This window comes from Talpa europaea (genome assembly GCF_964194135.1).
Source record: "Talpa europaea genome assembly, chromosome: 13".
Classification (NCBI taxonomy): Eukaryota; Metazoa; Chordata; class Mammalia; order Eulipotyphla; family Talpidae; genus Talpa; species Talpa europaea.
The window spans coordinates 14,746,948-14,764,938 of NC_140080.1; the positions used below are offsets into that span (position 1 = coordinate 14,746,948).

General features: G+C 43.3%; 1 protein-coding gene across 3 annotated transcripts in view; it reads right to left on the reverse strand.

Moving 5' to 3' along the window:
* Positions 1–17,991, reverse strand: part of SEMA6A (semaphorin 6A) — a gene marked incomplete at its 3' end in the record, with an annotated part of 62,210 nt that overhangs the window by 13,595 nt on the left and 30,624 nt on the right. Inside the window, exons 15-18 of one of the 3 annotated variants that reach the window (XM_084252401.1) lie at positions 16,264–16,322; positions 12,698–12,718; positions 12,509–12,559; positions 7,148–7,312 (exon numbers count right to left, since the gene is read on the reverse strand). In XM_084252401.1, coding sequence (XP_084108527.1) covers positions 7,148–7,312; positions 12,509–12,559; positions 12,698–12,718; positions 16,264–16,322 — 296 coding nt within the window. The remainder of the gene's footprint in view (positions 1–7,147; positions 7,313–12,508; positions 12,560–12,697; positions 12,719–16,263; positions 16,323–17,991) is intronic. The other 2 variants (XM_084252402.1, XM_084252403.1) reach the window with 2 other exon arrangements.

Below are 17,991 nucleotides of genomic sequence, written 5' to 3' on the forward strand. Positions count from 1 at the left end.
CCATCCATTCTATGTTAATCTAGATTTTCTCAGAGTAAAAGGGCAAATGTAATCTAGAGACTGGATCTTCAGATTTCATCATAAAATGATCAGTGACCTCTTCAACAGCAAGAGAATATACAGAATGCCTGGTTATGTTTCAACTTCAGGTTAATAGTGTGGTTTTAGTATCCCATATATTGTGTGGGATATACTTATACTAAAACAATTTATGGTTTATCTGAAAATCAATTTTTACTGGGAATTCTGTATTTTATCTAATAACCATATTCAAATTATATATTTCTGATGATTCCCACAAATATTCTTTAAACCTGCTCTAAACTTTTGGTGATAAAAATAGTTTAAGAGAGTAGGAAAGATGACATTAAACCTTCAGGGAGCAAATATGTCACAATTTACAAATTAAAAAATACTAATGGGCTAAATTTCAAGAACTGTATTTTTAGTTGTCAGCAACAACAGCTGCTCATACACCAATTTTCTAATGAACACCGAAGGTATCTTTCTTCCAACTTTCAAAAACAGAAGCAGGGCCTCCCTGGTGGCACAAGGGGTTAAGACGCAACCTATGAAGCTGTTTGCAGCCTCTGCAGCATGAGCTCAATTCCTCCCCCACCGGCCAGGGAGCTACCCACCTGGCGCAGCAGACCTCTCCTGTCTTGCCCACTGCTGCCCTCAGCAGTGTATTTCAGTCAGTCTGCCTGTTCTGCTCCCCACTCTGTCTCTGGTGAATCCTCTCACACCCTCCCACCTCTGGCCTATACCCCAGTTCTTGTATGCATAAATAAATAAATCTTAAAAAACAAAAACAAAAACAGAAGTAAATGGACACTGATACAAAAGGTTTGTTGGGACAGCAGCAATTCACTCCTATGCTGTAGTGACCTGACCACTGACCTTGTACATCCTACCTGGATAGGGAGTTGGGGCACTGCTCTCCCCATCAAACAGAACCCCTTTCCTGAATTCTCCTCCAAAACTGTCCTGTTGTGCCATCACAATGAAAAATGGTTGTGACCACTGATTTTACTAATGGAAGCTACCCAAATTACCATTGACTTAGTATTTCTGAAATAATTCTTGAGCTGTTCAAAGAAAACCTGAATTTGCCAGCATTTCCACACATTTTAAATAAGAATCCTATGTGAAACAGCCTGACCTCCCTCCCCCTCCCTGCCATGTGATGCCTGACTGCTAGAACACAGGGCCGAAGGGAAGAGACCTGTGTCCTTGGAGCTGGCTCCAGTTGCCTATCTTCCTCTGAAGCCTGTGGCACCTGGTTTTGCCTTGTTGACCAAGACATCGGTGGTCATTAAGGCATTCTAGTACATTCTGTGGCTACATGTGTTTCAGAGCTACGTGGGCAGGATCTCCGTCTACCTGTTGGAGACCCCTAAGGCATGCAGTATTGAGACAAGAAAAACATCAAGGTCGTGGCGACAAAACTGATTAGCCCGGGTCGGAGGACTGGCCCATGTACCAATCAGAATGTTCTTTCTTGTGTCTGCAAAACTATGTCTGGGGGACAAACTCAATTAGAAAAAGAAACAGAACCTTGGCGGGGAATGTATGCCCGGGACAAGGCCAAATGCTAAGAGAATACTTCATTGTCTAGTAACTAACCTGAGGTGGAGGGGGGCTGCTTGTATCAATAAAAATGAGTTGTACCGGGCACTCGGGATGCTTGAGCAGGAATGAGAGGCCTTGTGTCCCCTGGCTCCCGCTTAAACTCTATTCTGTGTGTGTCATTTCTTGGTAATTTCTATGGCTCAATTGGATTCCGCTCTCAACCCTGTCCACTGGAGCTGGACTCTGGCATCTACCTCTAGTACAGCCTCTACCTCCTTATTGGCATCCTCTCCTGCACTGTGGAGTCCGTAATAAACTGCTTGAAAAGCTCCAGAAAACACTTCTGTTATGGTGAGGTTACTAGGAAACTACAGAGAAAATATGGCCCACGTTTAGGAGTCGGGAAAAGAAGACAATCTTCTATTTCTTTTGACTGTCACCAGCCACAATTTCCACTCTCTGTAAGGTCACCTACATAGATCTTAGTAGGCACCAAGAAACCATTTTTCCCACTGGGTTAAAGGGGAGGCTCTTTAAAATCCCCTATTTGTGAGATTTGAAGCAATGCAGGTGTTAAAATGCACGAGCAAGTTTCTGTCATCAGCTAGGCTCACCCAAATGAATCTCTCAGCCTATAAGTGGAGAACACCTGGTTCTGAGGGCCTGGGAATGAGGACAGGTGACCTTCGAAGGCATGGGAAGGGAAGCAGGGTCCGGTGTAGGCTATTGCCAGGCCAGGGGAACAGTGCAGCTGGGAGTCCTTACAGGGCCGGGGAGAGTGCAGGCAAGACACAAGTGCTGAAAGTAAACTTTCCCCAGACCACAGTTTGGGGAGTCACCAGCTGCTGTCTCCCCTGCGCGCTGCTGGCATGCAGAATACACCTGCCAGATGCTTAACAAGGCTAGAATGGGTCATTTCAGTCTACATGCATTTCCCTCTAAGCTCCTACTTGATCGAACTTCTCATCCCCAATCCCAATGCTCAGCATTTGGAAAAGAAATCAGGAGAGAACTAGACGAAAGTGCAGCCCTCAAGAGGGATCCATGTATTCACTTGGTTTGCAGGCTCAGCCAACAGAGGGCATGGCGGCTCTTGGACCACATCTCCCAAAGGCCAGAAGCAAAGCTCTGCTGGTAGTTTCACCCTTCCAAGGTCTCCTTTATTTGCTCCAGGTCAGAGTCACCCTAATTCAGTCCCTTAACTACCAATATTAGGATTCGAGTGATTCCAGAGAATCACACCTACCCTATTACTTCCTTCAGCTTTGTATACCTGAATTACTATTACCTGTACCTGAATTACTATTACTATTTCATTTCAATCACCTTTAAATTGTTTTTCCAATGCAAACTTCTATCATTATCATAAATGGAAAAAGGATCACCTCTCAGAGATAGAAGGTAACCACAGAAGTAAAATTAATCCAACAAAACAATGTGAATTAGAGAGAATGGCAGCTGCCAGGCAAAGTCCCCAATCTAAAGCTTGTTCTTTCTTGTCAAAGAGAGGCAGTAGCAAGTTTAGGGAGTTGTTAATGATAAAGCAGCAAACGGAGACTTTTCTTTAGACATCAGCAAGAAGGCTGAAAGAGAAGTGAAAAGGATGTAACTCTGCATCGAGAGGCAGCATTCTTGAAGACGTGATGTCCCTTAGCCCCCTAGGCCATCTTTGTACGGTGCGTGTCACTTGGTGGCAAGACTGCCGTAGCTTACAGTGCATTTCAGGAAGAAATAATTGACTATTGAAAGGATTATTGATCAACTGTGATTTATAAAGTTCCATTCAGGATCATTATGAAGTGTGGACAATAGATACACACTCATCATCCGTCATAGATCCTAAAAATACTATTTCCCAAACTGAAAATTGCCTTATTGAACAGCTTGTTCATTGATTAAATATAGTCAACATTTAGTATACATTTTAGTTTAAATTATTCATCTGATCTGTAATTGAGATTCTGTTTCTACATCTTTTCCTTGTCTGTAATGAGCCTATCTCCTTGACTAAATGTAATAATGTGATAATATCTCATTTTAAAGATTTCCCAAACATTTAAGCATATCACCACAATTTCGGCATTTCTCATCAAACGAGAACATCTTTCTATCTGTTGACTATTTCATCTGTTTTCTGAGCGCTCACAGCAACTCTATGAAGTCCAAAGTAGGAGATTTGCTTCTGATTAATTCTTACTGGCAGTGGTTGGCATTTACATCTGATATTTATGCTGTGCAGCGCTCTACATGGTTACTTTCCTTACATATCTGGCAGTCTTCTTGGAAATCAGGTTTTACCATTTTGTTACTTCTGGTCAGAAACAAGAGGCCCAGGAGTGGCTGTTAGTTCTCAGTATTGCTTAACCTAAAACAGCAAGCTCTTATGTCTTTTGCTGTGGAATGGGGAGTGGGTGGGTGGGTGGGGGGAGACGAGCCAGCTTTGAAAATAAACTGGATTTTCTTTCTTATTCATATGTAATTAGAGTCCCTTTGTAACTGCTCATTACCACCTCAATAGTTATAGGATGAATAAATAATATATATTTTTAAATGTGGCAAAACCAAGAAAGAAGTAGCCAGGGCTGCATCTAATTTATCAACTTGGTGATTAAAGGGCTGGCTTGGGAGGCTCCAGACATTGAGGGACCCACAGATAAAATGGAGCAGTTGGCTGTGTTTTTTACTAATGAATCTCAGGCTTGAAAGATATCAAGCAATTTTAAAGAAAAGCAGCAAGGACAAGAGACATTAAGAGAGGGCCAATAGGGTAATGAAGGGCAAAGCCAGTTACTGAGAGAGAAAATTACTTCATTTTCTGTGATAATGCCCCTGCGTGCCGTGGAGGCTCTTCTCACGCTCTGTCAGGACACTCTCTATACCCGCAGCATCAGCACGCTACTTACAGTTTAGAAGGGAAGCGCCTTGGAACCTTCCGCAGAGGGGCAGGGGGGGGGTGCTATTGTTTGCAAAGGGGGAGGCCAAGAACAATGGTAGCAGAAGGGGGTGAGGTTGCAAGGTGAGGAACGCCTGCTTGGACAGGATGTGAGGGACGCACAGGATTCAATCAAGACATAAGACATAGCAAGGAAAGAAAGAAAAAGGCAGGCAAACATACTCTGGAAATGCGGCATGGCTTGGAGGTCGAGGCGGGACCGACTCTGGGGCTGGCCCAGCAGGGTCCCCCTGGGGACGCCTGCGCTCGGGGACTTTTAGCGGCGCCCCAGAGAACCAGGTCACCCACGCTGGACGTGGCCTCCGCTAGCGGGGCTGTGGACACATCTTCTGCTTTGTGGGGAAATGCAGGGTCTTTTAGGAACAATTCCAGAGTATATTTAGCTCCCAAAGCCGGGGCACACACATGTCACATTCCCATGAGACAATAGACCCAGTGACAAGAGCACCCGCCAGAGGCCCCGTAAAACCCACAGGCTTCTCGCATCCCGGGAGATGCTGCACACGGATGTGACATCGTTCCGGCACCCGCGTCAGGGGCTGAAAAGAAGCGAGGGCATCGCAGATTGGCCCAAGTGAAGGGGTGTCAGAACAGAATCGAGATTTTTCCAGCGGGATCACGCCACCACCAAGTCATACCACACAGCACGCGGCCAAACAAAACAAACGTTGAAAATAAATCATGAACATCAAACAGAAAAACAATTCCGAGAGAAATGGAAATTAAAATCATAAAAATCATGGTAAAAGGAACATTAAGCTTCATCTGTTTGGTTTTGTTTTCCTTCTGATTTTCTGCACGACGACTCATTGGCATTGCCCCGTCAGACACACCATCAGTTGTCAAACAAAGCAAAGTCGGATGTGACAGGGCAAGGCAAGGAGTGGAGAGCCACGAGCACAGTGATCATGTTAAACACCCATGCAGTCACCTCTGCCACCATTGTTTGACGCTCTGTACACCGCTTCCAGCTTTGTCAATATTCGGAACAAGACCCGAGAGAGTGAGCAATGCCGAATTTTCAAATCATCTGTCAAAGTGTTCATTGGACTCTTTGATCACCTCCGTCCCTCGGGGGTGTCAGCGACTGGAGAAGATCCATGCCACCCGCCTCGGTGACGGGGAGAGAGGAAAAAAATGATTGCCACCAACTGCTGGGTATTGGGTTGACATATTTCATGCTCTCCTGGAAAGACTGGGTTTCCAGAAAGTCACAATGGGCAAATGCAAAGTGATTTTACTGAGTCGTTTCTCCTTGAGAACTCAGCCGAGACTAACACAGCTGCAGTTGGAACCACACAGAACAAATACTGGCAAATGCGGGCACGGGGCCCATGAGGTGGTTCTGTCCCGTCACCCACCGGCCTGGTGCATTCTCAGGGTGGACTGACTGGTGATGGACTGACCGGCGACCCCTCATACTTCAAGAGGCTACTGAGGCCAGGCCCTTTTTTTTTTTTTTTTTTTTAAAAGATTTGGGGCCAGGTATACTGGTGAGAGGAAGACAGAAGAGAATAAAATTGACAGAAGAAGGGTCAGCTCTCCACATTTCGGCTTGGCCAGTGAAGCAGCAGTGTGTGGGCCCTCTGGGGAGATGAGCATCACATGAGGATCAAAATTTAGCAGGAGAGTCTGCCTAGAAATCCTTCCCTACAAGTAAAGATGGAAATATGTCGGCAGACAGCTCTGGGCGAGGACACCTCAGAGACGGTCTTCCAAGGGTCACTCTGGCCGGGCTGCCTGGAGACGCAAAGGCCCGCTTGGATGAAACTCTTGAAAACATATAGAAGTAAACAATTCTGAATGGAGGGAAACAGCTCGCAACATAACCGGGCTTTTCAGCCTCTGATTTACAAGACTGTTTGTTGGACAAGTAAAGGCCTCTTTGGTCGCAGCTGCAACTAAAGTGGGATGTGTTACCAGAAGCAGCAAATGGCGAGAAAAGACATGACATTTCCTGTCTCCAGTTGAGCAAAGAAAGCGAGGGAGTATTGGGGACAGTTCACAGTGGAATCCCTTTCATTTGGTGCCGCTTCCTTTCCGTTTTAAATGCATAGCAATTCTGCTCAATTCAATAACATATTTTTGTTTTAGCTGTGGTCCTCCCAGGGCCTTCGGCGTCTGCCTCAGGACCTGGCTCTATTCAAATTCAGCACCAGGCGAGGGTGTGGGGTGACCAGCCAGAAAAGCCTCTGTCCTGCTATTTCTCCATTCATGGATTCAACGGGCCTTTACTGCAAGGACATTCACTGGCCCGAGCCCGCGCAGCCTTCCAGGCCATCGTGGTGGGCACAGGGGATCCAAAAATCACAGAATCCGCTCAGCGCAGTGGAAGGGATCTCAGAAGCAGCATCTGCTTGGGGCCAAGCCATACCCCTTTTGGGTGGAGGAAGCTTAGAGGATGTGTTATTTGTTTTGTGTGGTTTCTCCTTGGTCGGGGGGCAATTTAGGATCAAGCCCAGCACAGAGGATGGGCTCGCAGGCTTTTGTGAGACGTTTTCAATGCCAGCGCGTTGGAGGTTCCTTAAAGGCGGCTACGAGAGTCAGCTGGAAGCAGTTACACAGACCTCCCCACTTTTCCTCCCTCTCCCCCCAGAGGAAGAGGCATTTCCAAGGCCTTACCCTTCTTGTCTTGGTGATTATGGGAAGACACTGCCCCCAAAGTGTCTGTGCTGTCCGGTGAATGGAGCAGATCCTTCCAATCCAGCATGCCTCCCCTAGACTCAAACCCCTCGTGAGCCGCCGAGTCTGACGTGGTGGTGCTGTGCAAGAGGGAACTGGAGTGCCCTGTTTGCATCACAAATACAGTTAGGGAAGACATCACTGGAGGGACCCACATTCCCTTTTCTCAGAGGCCAGAAGGTGGGACACCCAAGCTGGCTGCTAAGACTGGAAGGAGATGGTCCTAGAAATAATGAGGCTGGGGGCCGGAGTTCAGGGAAGCCCCCCTGAGCTTATAGTTAAGGCAAGATGGGCGAGGTCTTATCTCTGCTACCTGCTGGGTGGGTCTCTGGGAACCTTGTGACCTCCTTCGACCTGGGTTTTCCTTGTGTGCAGAGTGTGGCTGATGTCACTTAGATGAGGAGAGTATCTCATTGTGTCTGACACACGGAAGGTGCTTGGAAATACTAGCGTGCACCTCTGGTATCCCATCGTAGCACTGAAGGCAGAGTGTGTGCACTCTGGAGACACCACACGTGTCTGAGGGGGCAGGTTCCCAGCAGGGGATGAGCCTTTCCCTGCCACAAGCAACTGAGTATTAGAGCCTTTGCATGGGGCTGTGTCTAGCTTCAACTCTTTCTGGGAGGAAGCTCTCTAAGGAGATGGCTCTCTTCTTTTTTACTGGCATGGAGGCCTCGCCTGCCCCATGCTGTTATGGCTGTGCCTTTGTGTCAGAGTTATAACAGTTATTTTCCTGACTCACTTACAAGGGGCCATTTTTGAGGCCACACCGGCTGGCATGACTCAGGGTAGAAAGGGCTAGCTTCTGGAGATCCGCAGGAGCCTGCCGCAGGCTAATGTAAGAAGAATGACTAGGTTGGAATTTAGAATGGAAATTCTGGGCATTTCCCGTGATCCATCCCTAAACTTCCCCTCCATCACGCCACAAGGTTAAGTGCAGATTATATCAGGTGCTTTGATCTAAACTGTCACAGTGATTTAAAGAGGCCCCTCAACCTGTTCTCCCTGACAGAAATAAAATATAACCTTTCTGTGGTTTTCAAGTTAAGTCTTTGACTTATTAAACCCTCTTACCTATAGCCACCTCTTGAACAATTTTTAAAAAGACATCAGGGCAGCTATTGTGAATGTGTAATAGGTGCCTTTGGTACAAAGTAGGACAGATTCCCAAGTGGCTCCAGCCTCAGGCTGTGATCATCACATAGGCAATGAAATACTGGCCATCAGAAAGAAAGATTTTAACCATCGATGCACTGCATTTATCGTTTTAATTAATTAATCTCGGAAGCTGGATTCCCAGGAGACTTCAGTGTTGCAAATTGCAGACAAATTTGCAATATTGCAAATTAGAGACAACATTTATAGTAATGAGATAATATATGATATACATAGACAATATAGATGAACATACATAGGTGTGTGGTGTGTGTATATATATATATATATAATATATATATGTGTGTGTGGTGTGTATATATATATACACACACACACACGAAGATAACTTTTAATCTTAAAATTTTGCTTAGCAGGGAAAAGCCAGCCAGCCATGTGGTTCATCTAAGCTATATAAGAGTTGCACGGAACCACAACACTTAAATAACCACAAAGCTTTGGTAATATTTCAGAGGCCTCTTTCCATATAGAATTTGTCTCACTTCCACACAGCTTCAAACATCCACTTTGTTGCAAATAGTCTGGTTCTAATCCAACTCTGAAAAACATGTTCACTTAAAACTCAAGAATGCTTGCAGCTAGACTTTTTTGTTTTTCCATTTCTGGGCTCCATATTCTCATACTACTGATAAGAGAACAGGGGTAGGAAAATTAGCCTGAGAATTAGAAATACGGAATTTCCTTTATTTCCTTTCTGCCCCTCCTTCTCACTCTTGAACTCAACACTGCTCTCATGAAATATATGGCCCATCTAGGAGAAAATTCAGCAGCCAGCCTAAGCGAACAATTAGAAATAGCTTTGTAGGGAGTTAAAAAGCAGGGAAGGAAAAAAAAAAAAAAAACACCTCTCCCTCAAGTAGCAAGAAGTTCTTTTACCTGAATTGATATGCATTTTGAGCACTTTCAATTTAACTGTGTTCAAGGGGCAATTTTATGGTAATGCCATAAGTATGGTTTAGGGAGAACATTTCTTAATACGGTAATCTAGGGGAAATATATGCCTAGGGGACACATTCTCTGTAGAAAGATTTCCTGGACCATATGCTGCAAATACATGGAAAACTCATTGGTAGTGGAAAGCTAGGGCTATGAGAGGAAATTAATGTGGACCAGATGGTAGTTAGGTAGGAAAATGTTTTACACAAATGTGAGAAATCAGCTACTTCCTATTGCTGAAGTGTTAGTGTACTACCCACCATCTCTCTATTTTCTATATGTAAATCTAGAGAAACCATGCATCTGATGTCCTTGGGAAAAAAAAACAACAATAACAAAATAGTGTGAGGTTTGTAATCTTTTAAATTTATGCTTGATGATAGGCAGCTCGTGCCATTAGTGAATCAGTCGAAGAATGCAATCAGTTGAGAATCCCTGATTCTCAAAATTTTGGGGACCCCTATGCAAAGCACCACTAAGTAGTGGTCCTTCCTTTGAAATTCGTCAATAATGTGTTATTGCCAAACTTAAAAATTGGCACAAGGAAATCACTTACATTGCTTCCTATAATCTGATTGGACAAGCTGTATTATTTTGGTGCATCCCCTAGAGACTTTGTAACCAAAATAAGGCTACAAAAATAGGCAGACATTTGTGGATATGGTATCAGATACCAGTAGAATCCGAACCTATCATTTTGCCTTGTTATTCCAATAAGAAAAAGCATGTTTCAATCAGTGGAGCTTAATGCTGTACTATTCATAGGAAATGCAAAGCAATAGATTTTAAAAGGTAGTTTTACTATGCATCTTGTTGTTTCTCTATATCTACAAGTCATGATGATTCCAGAATTAGAGACCCTTCAAACGACCTCAAGTTATTAACAATGACTGTAGCCAATTAGTACAAAAAGACACACCAAATCAGTACAGAGAGAAAGAGAGCAGGAAAACAATCAGGGTCCAATTCACTAAAAAGGGGCAAATGGACTGGCCTCCACAATCTCGGGGAGGATGTGGAGATATACTCAAAGAGATTGCAGGGTTTCTTGAAGTGGTTCCTTTTTTTCTGAGTTGGGCAGTTCTGGTTTTATGATTCATCTCATAGTCTCTGAAAATGGGCCTGCACTCAGCCACTGAACCCTGTGGGGACCTGCAAGGGGAACAGCTAGAAACTGTGGACTTGTGGGTCAGCTTCCTGTTCTGCATGTTGGGTTTTCCTTTGACACACTAATTCTTCCAGCGCCTGGAACATAGTAGGCATTTAACAAATATTTGCCGAATGAATGAATTAAATCTAGTCTAGGTTTATTCTCAAAAATACGTATCTCTTAGAATAGCTTATGAAAAGGAATTCTTCTGTATCTTTGTAAGTACTGTCTTAGACTAGCCTTCATTTTGATGGTTAATTAATCATCTGAGCACTTCACATGGGATAGATTTTAGCCTGAAATGGACAGGATTTTTAGTTGAAAGGAAAGTTCCAACTCTTTAGTTTTATAACAGAAATCACTGATCAAAAGCTGTGGGCAAATGGGCATTATCCTTTAAAGTGTGAATATGGAGGGATTAATCCGTCGCTTTCCCTTTGCAAAGGAAATAATAGAGATTTATAGATTGGAGGGTGGTTTTGTTCAAAAAGAACATCCCTTGGAGAAACTATTCTTTCTGTATGAGAAATTACCTGAGAATTAAGATTGGTCTGAATGTGATTGATTAATGCTGGGGAGTTTGCTAGTTCAATTAGATTCAAGACCTGCACTTCTCAATATCTGTAACGATTATTCAGTTGTAGGAAATGATTGCCAAGTATGATACTGGAGAAGAGCAGATGCTAAGTGCTTTCTGTTTTTGAAGGGCAAACTAAGCTAGATGACATTTGCCTCCTGAGAAATTTTACTTCCAGTTGTTGGTATTTAATATTCTGGCTTGACTTATAGATCGGAGAATGTTAAAGGTGGAATGTTAATTCTGTGGGCTCGCTCACCCACTCCACGCTGCCTTCACTACACACTGAGGCCATTGGGAGAAAGCAGGCATCGTTTTCTGTATTCGCACAGTGCCAGTTTATAAGATGGCCATGCCAGCTCTCGAGGGGTTTTCTCTATGCTAATTAGATACAGCGAGGGAAAGTTTACACAGAGCTATAAAATATATTTGTAGCCATTTTGAACTATTTCGTTGGCTCCTAAATCCACCTTGCTTTCTCTTCCCCCTGTTCTTTTGTTTCCTTTTCCTTTTTTTCCCCTTCCTTTATCACCTACTTCTTCATCTAAAGGCTGTCCTGGAAGACAGTTCTGTTCCCTATCTTAAACACACAAGCCAGAAATGTCAGTGAATCAATGAAGCTTGTAGTCCCCACTGCAATGTGAAAGCTTAAATTTGCCATCACTCCTATGTTTTCCACAATATTTTTTTCAAAAAGAATAGTTCACCCTAATAAATATCTGGGGGAACTCTGAGAAATGTAGCCGACCCATTTCAACTTGGCTGAAAGAGCTCAGAATACTCTGTTTATGGACTTCATGGTTTGTTTAGTGTCGTGCCTGTGTACGCCGGAGCGGGAACAATGGGATAAATCCTGTTTGCACATGGTTCCCACCACGTCACTCTTCCTGGTATACAGTGGGAAGAAATCACACTGAAAATATGTCTAAATATTCATACTCTTTGAGCGCTTTCATTTCAAAGGCTGACTTAATGTGAATTTCGGGAAAGGTTTGCCTGCTAAGAACTGGGTATCCACAGCCCGTATGGATTGTCCCCCACAGAGGGTATGTTCGGAAGGCAGGGTTTGGGGGAACGCGGTGCTCAGTATCTGTCAAGGAGCTGCAGCCCATAAGGTGTGAGCACCGTTCTTTTTATCTTGGATATACTTATGTCCAAAAGCAATTTCTTCTCCCTCAAGAGCTCATTAAGTAGATTCACCAAATTCCCAAAGGCTGGCAGGTTTTATGTTACCTGAATTAAAAATGTAGGACTCAAATCTCACTTGCCAATTGTGTCATGGAGGCAGAATGGTTTTTGAAGCACTGTGAAATCTATAAATAATTTTAGTGAATTGGGACCCTGAAGTCACAAAGAATCTGGTCCATGGTGTTTAGGAATGAAACTATAAACTACCACAGGGTGAGTGGATTGAAGAATTAAAAAAAAAAAAAAAAAAGAAAAAAGAAATCTATAAACTGACCAGGTACTGTGTTGTAAGACATTTCATAATCTGGTAGAGGAGTTGAAATGTCTATAAAAAAATAATGATGATAAAAAATTTATTAAAATAGAAAAACCTAGGGCTTGAAAATACTCAAGAGAATTAGTGAAATAAGATTGCCCAAATAGATCGCCACCAATATTAAATTATCAGTAATATCTTCCTTACCATTCAGCGCCACGAAGGAATCTGGAAGACAAAAGAGAGAAGGTGACTTAATGTTTCACATTTTGCTTAGTGTGACTTACATAATAAGTGGGAATGAGCTAATGCAGAACTAGGTTACCATATGATCCCCAATACCAAATAAGCATTTTTTTAATTCCTGATTCTAATGTAAGATGCTCAGACCCCCAGGATCCCCCCCACCCCAAGCAGGTTACATCAAAGTCATGGCCTTTGGTGCCAGGAGGTAGAGGAAAAAGCCCCAGCTGATAGAAGGAAAGGCTTTTTGTGATTACATGCGAGTCTGAGAATTTCAGCCCTACTCTATAGCGAGGGACAGGTATGTAGACAAAATAAGTGCTATCTGGATCACACTCAAAAAGCACTTCCTTTTTTTAAAATGAAATCCTTGAGGCCGATTTGAATCTAATAAATTCGACAAATAAGCCTGTGTAAACTTAAGGTGCGCACCATGTTACTTTGATACTTATTTTATGTGTTGGTGGTTGTAGCCTTATTTAGCACAACACATAATCATAGGACAGCATTACTATTTATACTCAGAGCTTCTATTCCTTTAAAAAATTGTATCTTTTTTAAATAGAGGTAACATTGGTTTACAACACGATATGATTTAGGGGTGTAGGTTCTCACTTCCTCTGATGTATGTCACCGTCCTGCACCCACCACCAAGGTCCCCACATTGCTCCGCCACAGAGCGGTGAACCCCTCCATACTGCTCCCCACCTCCAGCCCCCTCTAGCAGCCTCAATTCCCCATTCAGAAATCTAGCAGTTTTTCTTTTGTTGGCCTGTTCCTTTGTTTTGTTTCTTTATATTCCCTGTATGTGTGAAATCATCTGGCATTTGTATTTCTCCTTTGACTTATTTCACTTAGCAAAGCACTTTTCTTCCTGTTCTGTCGTTTCATCCTCACAGCCATGCTGTGAAGAACCGTCCAGTACCACAGTGTTCTGAACTCCACAGAACTAGTTGGGGAATTACAAACAAAAATAAAGTCACACACGTGCGTGCGTGCGTGCATGCATGTGCATGTATGTGTGCGTGCATGTGTGTGTGCACACGCAGGGGGCCAGATCATTGCTCACTCAGCTTCCTCCTCAGCCTCTCACACAGACTCTGTGATTTCCTCTTTTCCCTTAAAATCCTGCTAGGGGATTTTTAAAGACATTGTGCACCAACCTCTCTGCATGCCTGTGCGGCAAGATCAGTTGTGCTCACAGGGAGAAGGGGGTGCAGAGAAGCCATGAGAATGGGCAGCAGGGAGTCAGCCAGCCCTGTAAGAGCCCCAGCAGCAGTGAGGTTCAAGGTTAAGGGGCACATGAAAACATGAGCTTGACCACTGAGCCTGAAGTGGGCATCACTAGTTTTTGATCTAGGGTGCACTCTGTGCTGGATAAGAGGCTTCCTTGGGGTCTTCTGCCAGAGGACAGATGAGGTGCAAGGCAACTGCTGTAGTGATGCTTTACAGAGACAGCAATAAGAATCTGCTCACTGTTGGTATGTGAACCTGCTCAATCTAAAACTACTCGCCTGTTTTTCTGTAGATGCCCATACTGCCAGATCATTGTGATGTGATGAAAATGTTTCCTTAAAGTCAGCTAATAAGTATACTCGGGTAGATACACACACAGACCAGAACCCATTCCCCTGAAAATGTTGCTGCCAGGCACCAACATGAGTAAGATCCACTGATGAACCCCAAGATTGTTCACTGTAAACAAGGAGCCTGTCCTCTGGTGATGACACTTCTCTTATGCTACTGTCTTTTTTTTTTTTTTTTTTTTTTTTTTTTTAAAATAGAGGCATGCTTTATTTATTTGTTTGCTGGTTTGTTTGTTTGTTTTGTTTATACATGCACTGGGTACAGTCAGAAGCGCGGGAGGGTGAGAGAATTCACCAGAGCCAGAGCAGGGAGCAGAGCAGGCAGAAGGACCGAAGTACACTGCTGAGGGGAGCAGCGGGCGGCAGGAGAGGTCTGCGCGCCATGTGGGACCCTCCTCTGGTGGCCGGGGAGCAGCCGGGGATCGAACCGGCGCCGCAGAGGCCGCGCGCAGTTTCGCAACCCAGCGCTCAACCGCTGCGCCACCGGGGAGGCCCTTATGCTACTGTCTTAACTTGTAAATTTTGAGCGCGAAGCCATAGTGCCAATATATAATATTTGCAAACAAAAAGATATATCTATGACAAAGATTTGGGGATGAGGCTGCCTGTAGCTCTTGGGTTATATCCGAGAGCTAGAAAAGATAAGGTAAGAAGCTGAATGGCACCTAGTCTGAATTTGTAGTGTTCATGGCTCTAAGCTTAGTTACATCCCTGATTTTCACTATAGAGTCACATATCAGAAGTCATATCATTTCTTTCCCTTAGGAGCTAATATTTTTGTGCCATAGCGAATGTAAGCTTCTTGAAATTCATCATGTACAACATTTAAAACATCACAAAATAAGTATTTTCCAGGACTATGGCATTGTCCTCTTAATTAGCATTAATAAGGATTTTTCAGGCGTTTACTGATGTTAATCAGTCCACAGGCTAGAATTTTGGCCAGGATTCTTGATATAAGTTTTTAACTAAAATGTTACCATTTCATAATTTTTTTTTTCCATTTCATAATTTTTGAAATGAACTCTGAGATTAGCATGGTAGGTTAATGCCTAAAAAAAGGTATTTTTTGAGTCATTTTGTACCTAGTGGGCTCTCTCTGAAAATTTCTTCTACTGGCAATGGTAACAGATATAAATTTAATGAAAGAAATTACTTTTGTTAGTTGCTGTGTTCAAAAAAAACAAAAGGTCCATTCAATTTAAAGGCTAGAGTACAGTGACTAACCCATCTTATTATTTGGCTAAAAACTATTTTGTAATAACATATTAAAAAAAAAAGATGGCATTTTCTTTTTTTTTCTTTTTTTCTTTTTTTTATTTTTTTTTTAAAGATTTATTTATTTATTCATACATGCACTGGGTACAGTCAGAAGCGCGGGAGGGTGAGAGAATTCACCAGAGCCAGAGCGGGGAGCAGAACAGGCAGACTGATGAAATACACTGCTGAGGGGAGCAGCGGGCGGCAGGAGGGGTCTGCGCGCCATGTGGGACCCTCCTCTGGTGGCCTGGGAGCGGCCGGGGAGCAGCCGGGGAGCAGCCGGGGATCGAACCGGCACCGCAGAGGTCGCGGGCAGCTTCGCAGCCCAGCGCTCAACCGCTGCGCCACCGGGGAGGCCCAAAACGATGGCATTTTAAATGGTAATGCTGATGTAACTTACTCTTCTCTTAAAACTAATATCCTTGAGAGAGAATTTATTCCACAGTATTATAATAATAAAACAGGTGCCAGCATTTCATTGCCACAACTTTGACAACACTGTCTTGATTTAAAACAATTTCTTTTCTTACAACATGGACCTTCTCCTATTTATTTGGTCTTGAGAACATGATTTCTGCTGTTTATGCCATAGTACCAGATGCACTCAGATCCACATGTCGGTCTAGGCCATGCAATAAAAGCATGTTTGCCCAAAGCTAAACGTGACTAAGAAGCTCTACTTACTGTGACAGTCTCCCAGGCCATCTGTGTTGCCACGCTCTATGTCCTGTTCAAAAGTCAGTCTTAGAAAAACGGGGTGGCGGGGAGAGAAAGGCAGAAACAAATTCAATAATATGAATGGTTATTCCGGAACGAGTCTTAAGTCACACTAAAGAAAGTAACACAGTTTGATAAATTGAGTGGCAGGTGCAAAAAATGAAGTAAATAACAGCTTGCAAATTTATCTCTGAAGTTTACAGAAATGAGTCTTATGCGAATCTCCAAAGAGGAGCCATCATTTAAGCAGTTAATTCAAATACTGTGTAGGGAGTTAATTAGTTTATGGATTATTTATAGCCTTCTTTACTCTGATTCTCTGAGCATCAAACACTTGAAAAGTTTAGATGTTAAAATATGGCCCTTATATAAGCAATAATTAAAAAATAATTAAAAATGTCTTTCTCCTCTCTACTTTTTCTTTCACTTCTAAAACCTCTTGACTTCTAAGACCTTTTATCTTTGCTTAGCAACAACTTGCATAGAACAGAGTATCCAAAGGTCCAGAGAGATGTGTGGGGTCCCCAAGGGGACAGTAACTGGAGGTGTGTTTTGCTGAGGCCACTCAAGTATGTTGTTCAATGTCAGCCCCACATCCAGTTCTTGGGCGTACTGTCTCCATGCTTCTCCAGATGCTCACTTTTCTTCCAAGCCACCAGATCACCATTGCAGGGGACAAGCTATCAGTATGCAGTATGTAGCATGAACGAGAGCAATCTGAATATCTGTTTTGAGTTTTAAAAAAAGAGCCCGGGTATCCAAAAGACAACTTCTTTGGGGGAATTTGGGCTTCTGACCACAATGCAATTAAAGCTTCTACCTGCCTTTGAAGTTTAAGAGCCATAGAGCAAAACCACTCTGAAAAGCACACCTTGAGCTAATAATCTACTACGTTTGTTTTTCCCTGAGTTTTGCTGTATTAAAAGTCAAACTCATCCTCAACAGATAAAGATTTCTAATGGCAGTGAAGCCAATATTCATTAGGCCCTGAAGGCTGCCTTCCCAGGGATGTTCCATATGTTTGAGCCACACTGGCAGCATTGAAATGTGTGCATAGACCCTTAGGGAACTGTGTTGGAGTTTCTGCGTTGACTTAAAAAAAAAAAATTAATATCGATAGTTATTATTATCTTTGGGTGTACTGGAATATAGGAAGGAGAGAAGAGTCATTTCTTAGCTTCCTTCACTGCTCTGCAATCTTTTTTCCTTCACCTCAAGGCTGTCCATGGAAAGCTATAAAGCTCTAACATCATAGTACGTCAACATTGCTACTTGCAACACTTATCTTATAATACAGTGAGCCGACCCTTTGCTGAGTGAGATTTCCAGGGCAGACTTATCACTAGCTCTCTTTATGGGAATAATTCTCCTTAATCTGTGCAGGGGTGGCCGGCAGATATAACCTCCTGCCTATTTTCCTAGTTACTGTAAATTGGGATTGGAGGCTCAGAGTGATATGAGGGTGACTGTTTCCTGTTGGGCTCTGGGCAGACTGAAGGGTTAGCTAAGTAGAAAGTGTCCTAAGGTACCTTCCTTGAGGAGCCATAACCAGTTAAGAACATGCACTGAATGTTTTTCCAAATGCAATTTTGGATTCCACATCCACTCAAGTAAGAGTATAAGAGAAACCTTTCACCGGGCCATCTACGCATTTAAAGACAGTAACGATTTGAGCACCAGAATCACAGGCAGAGT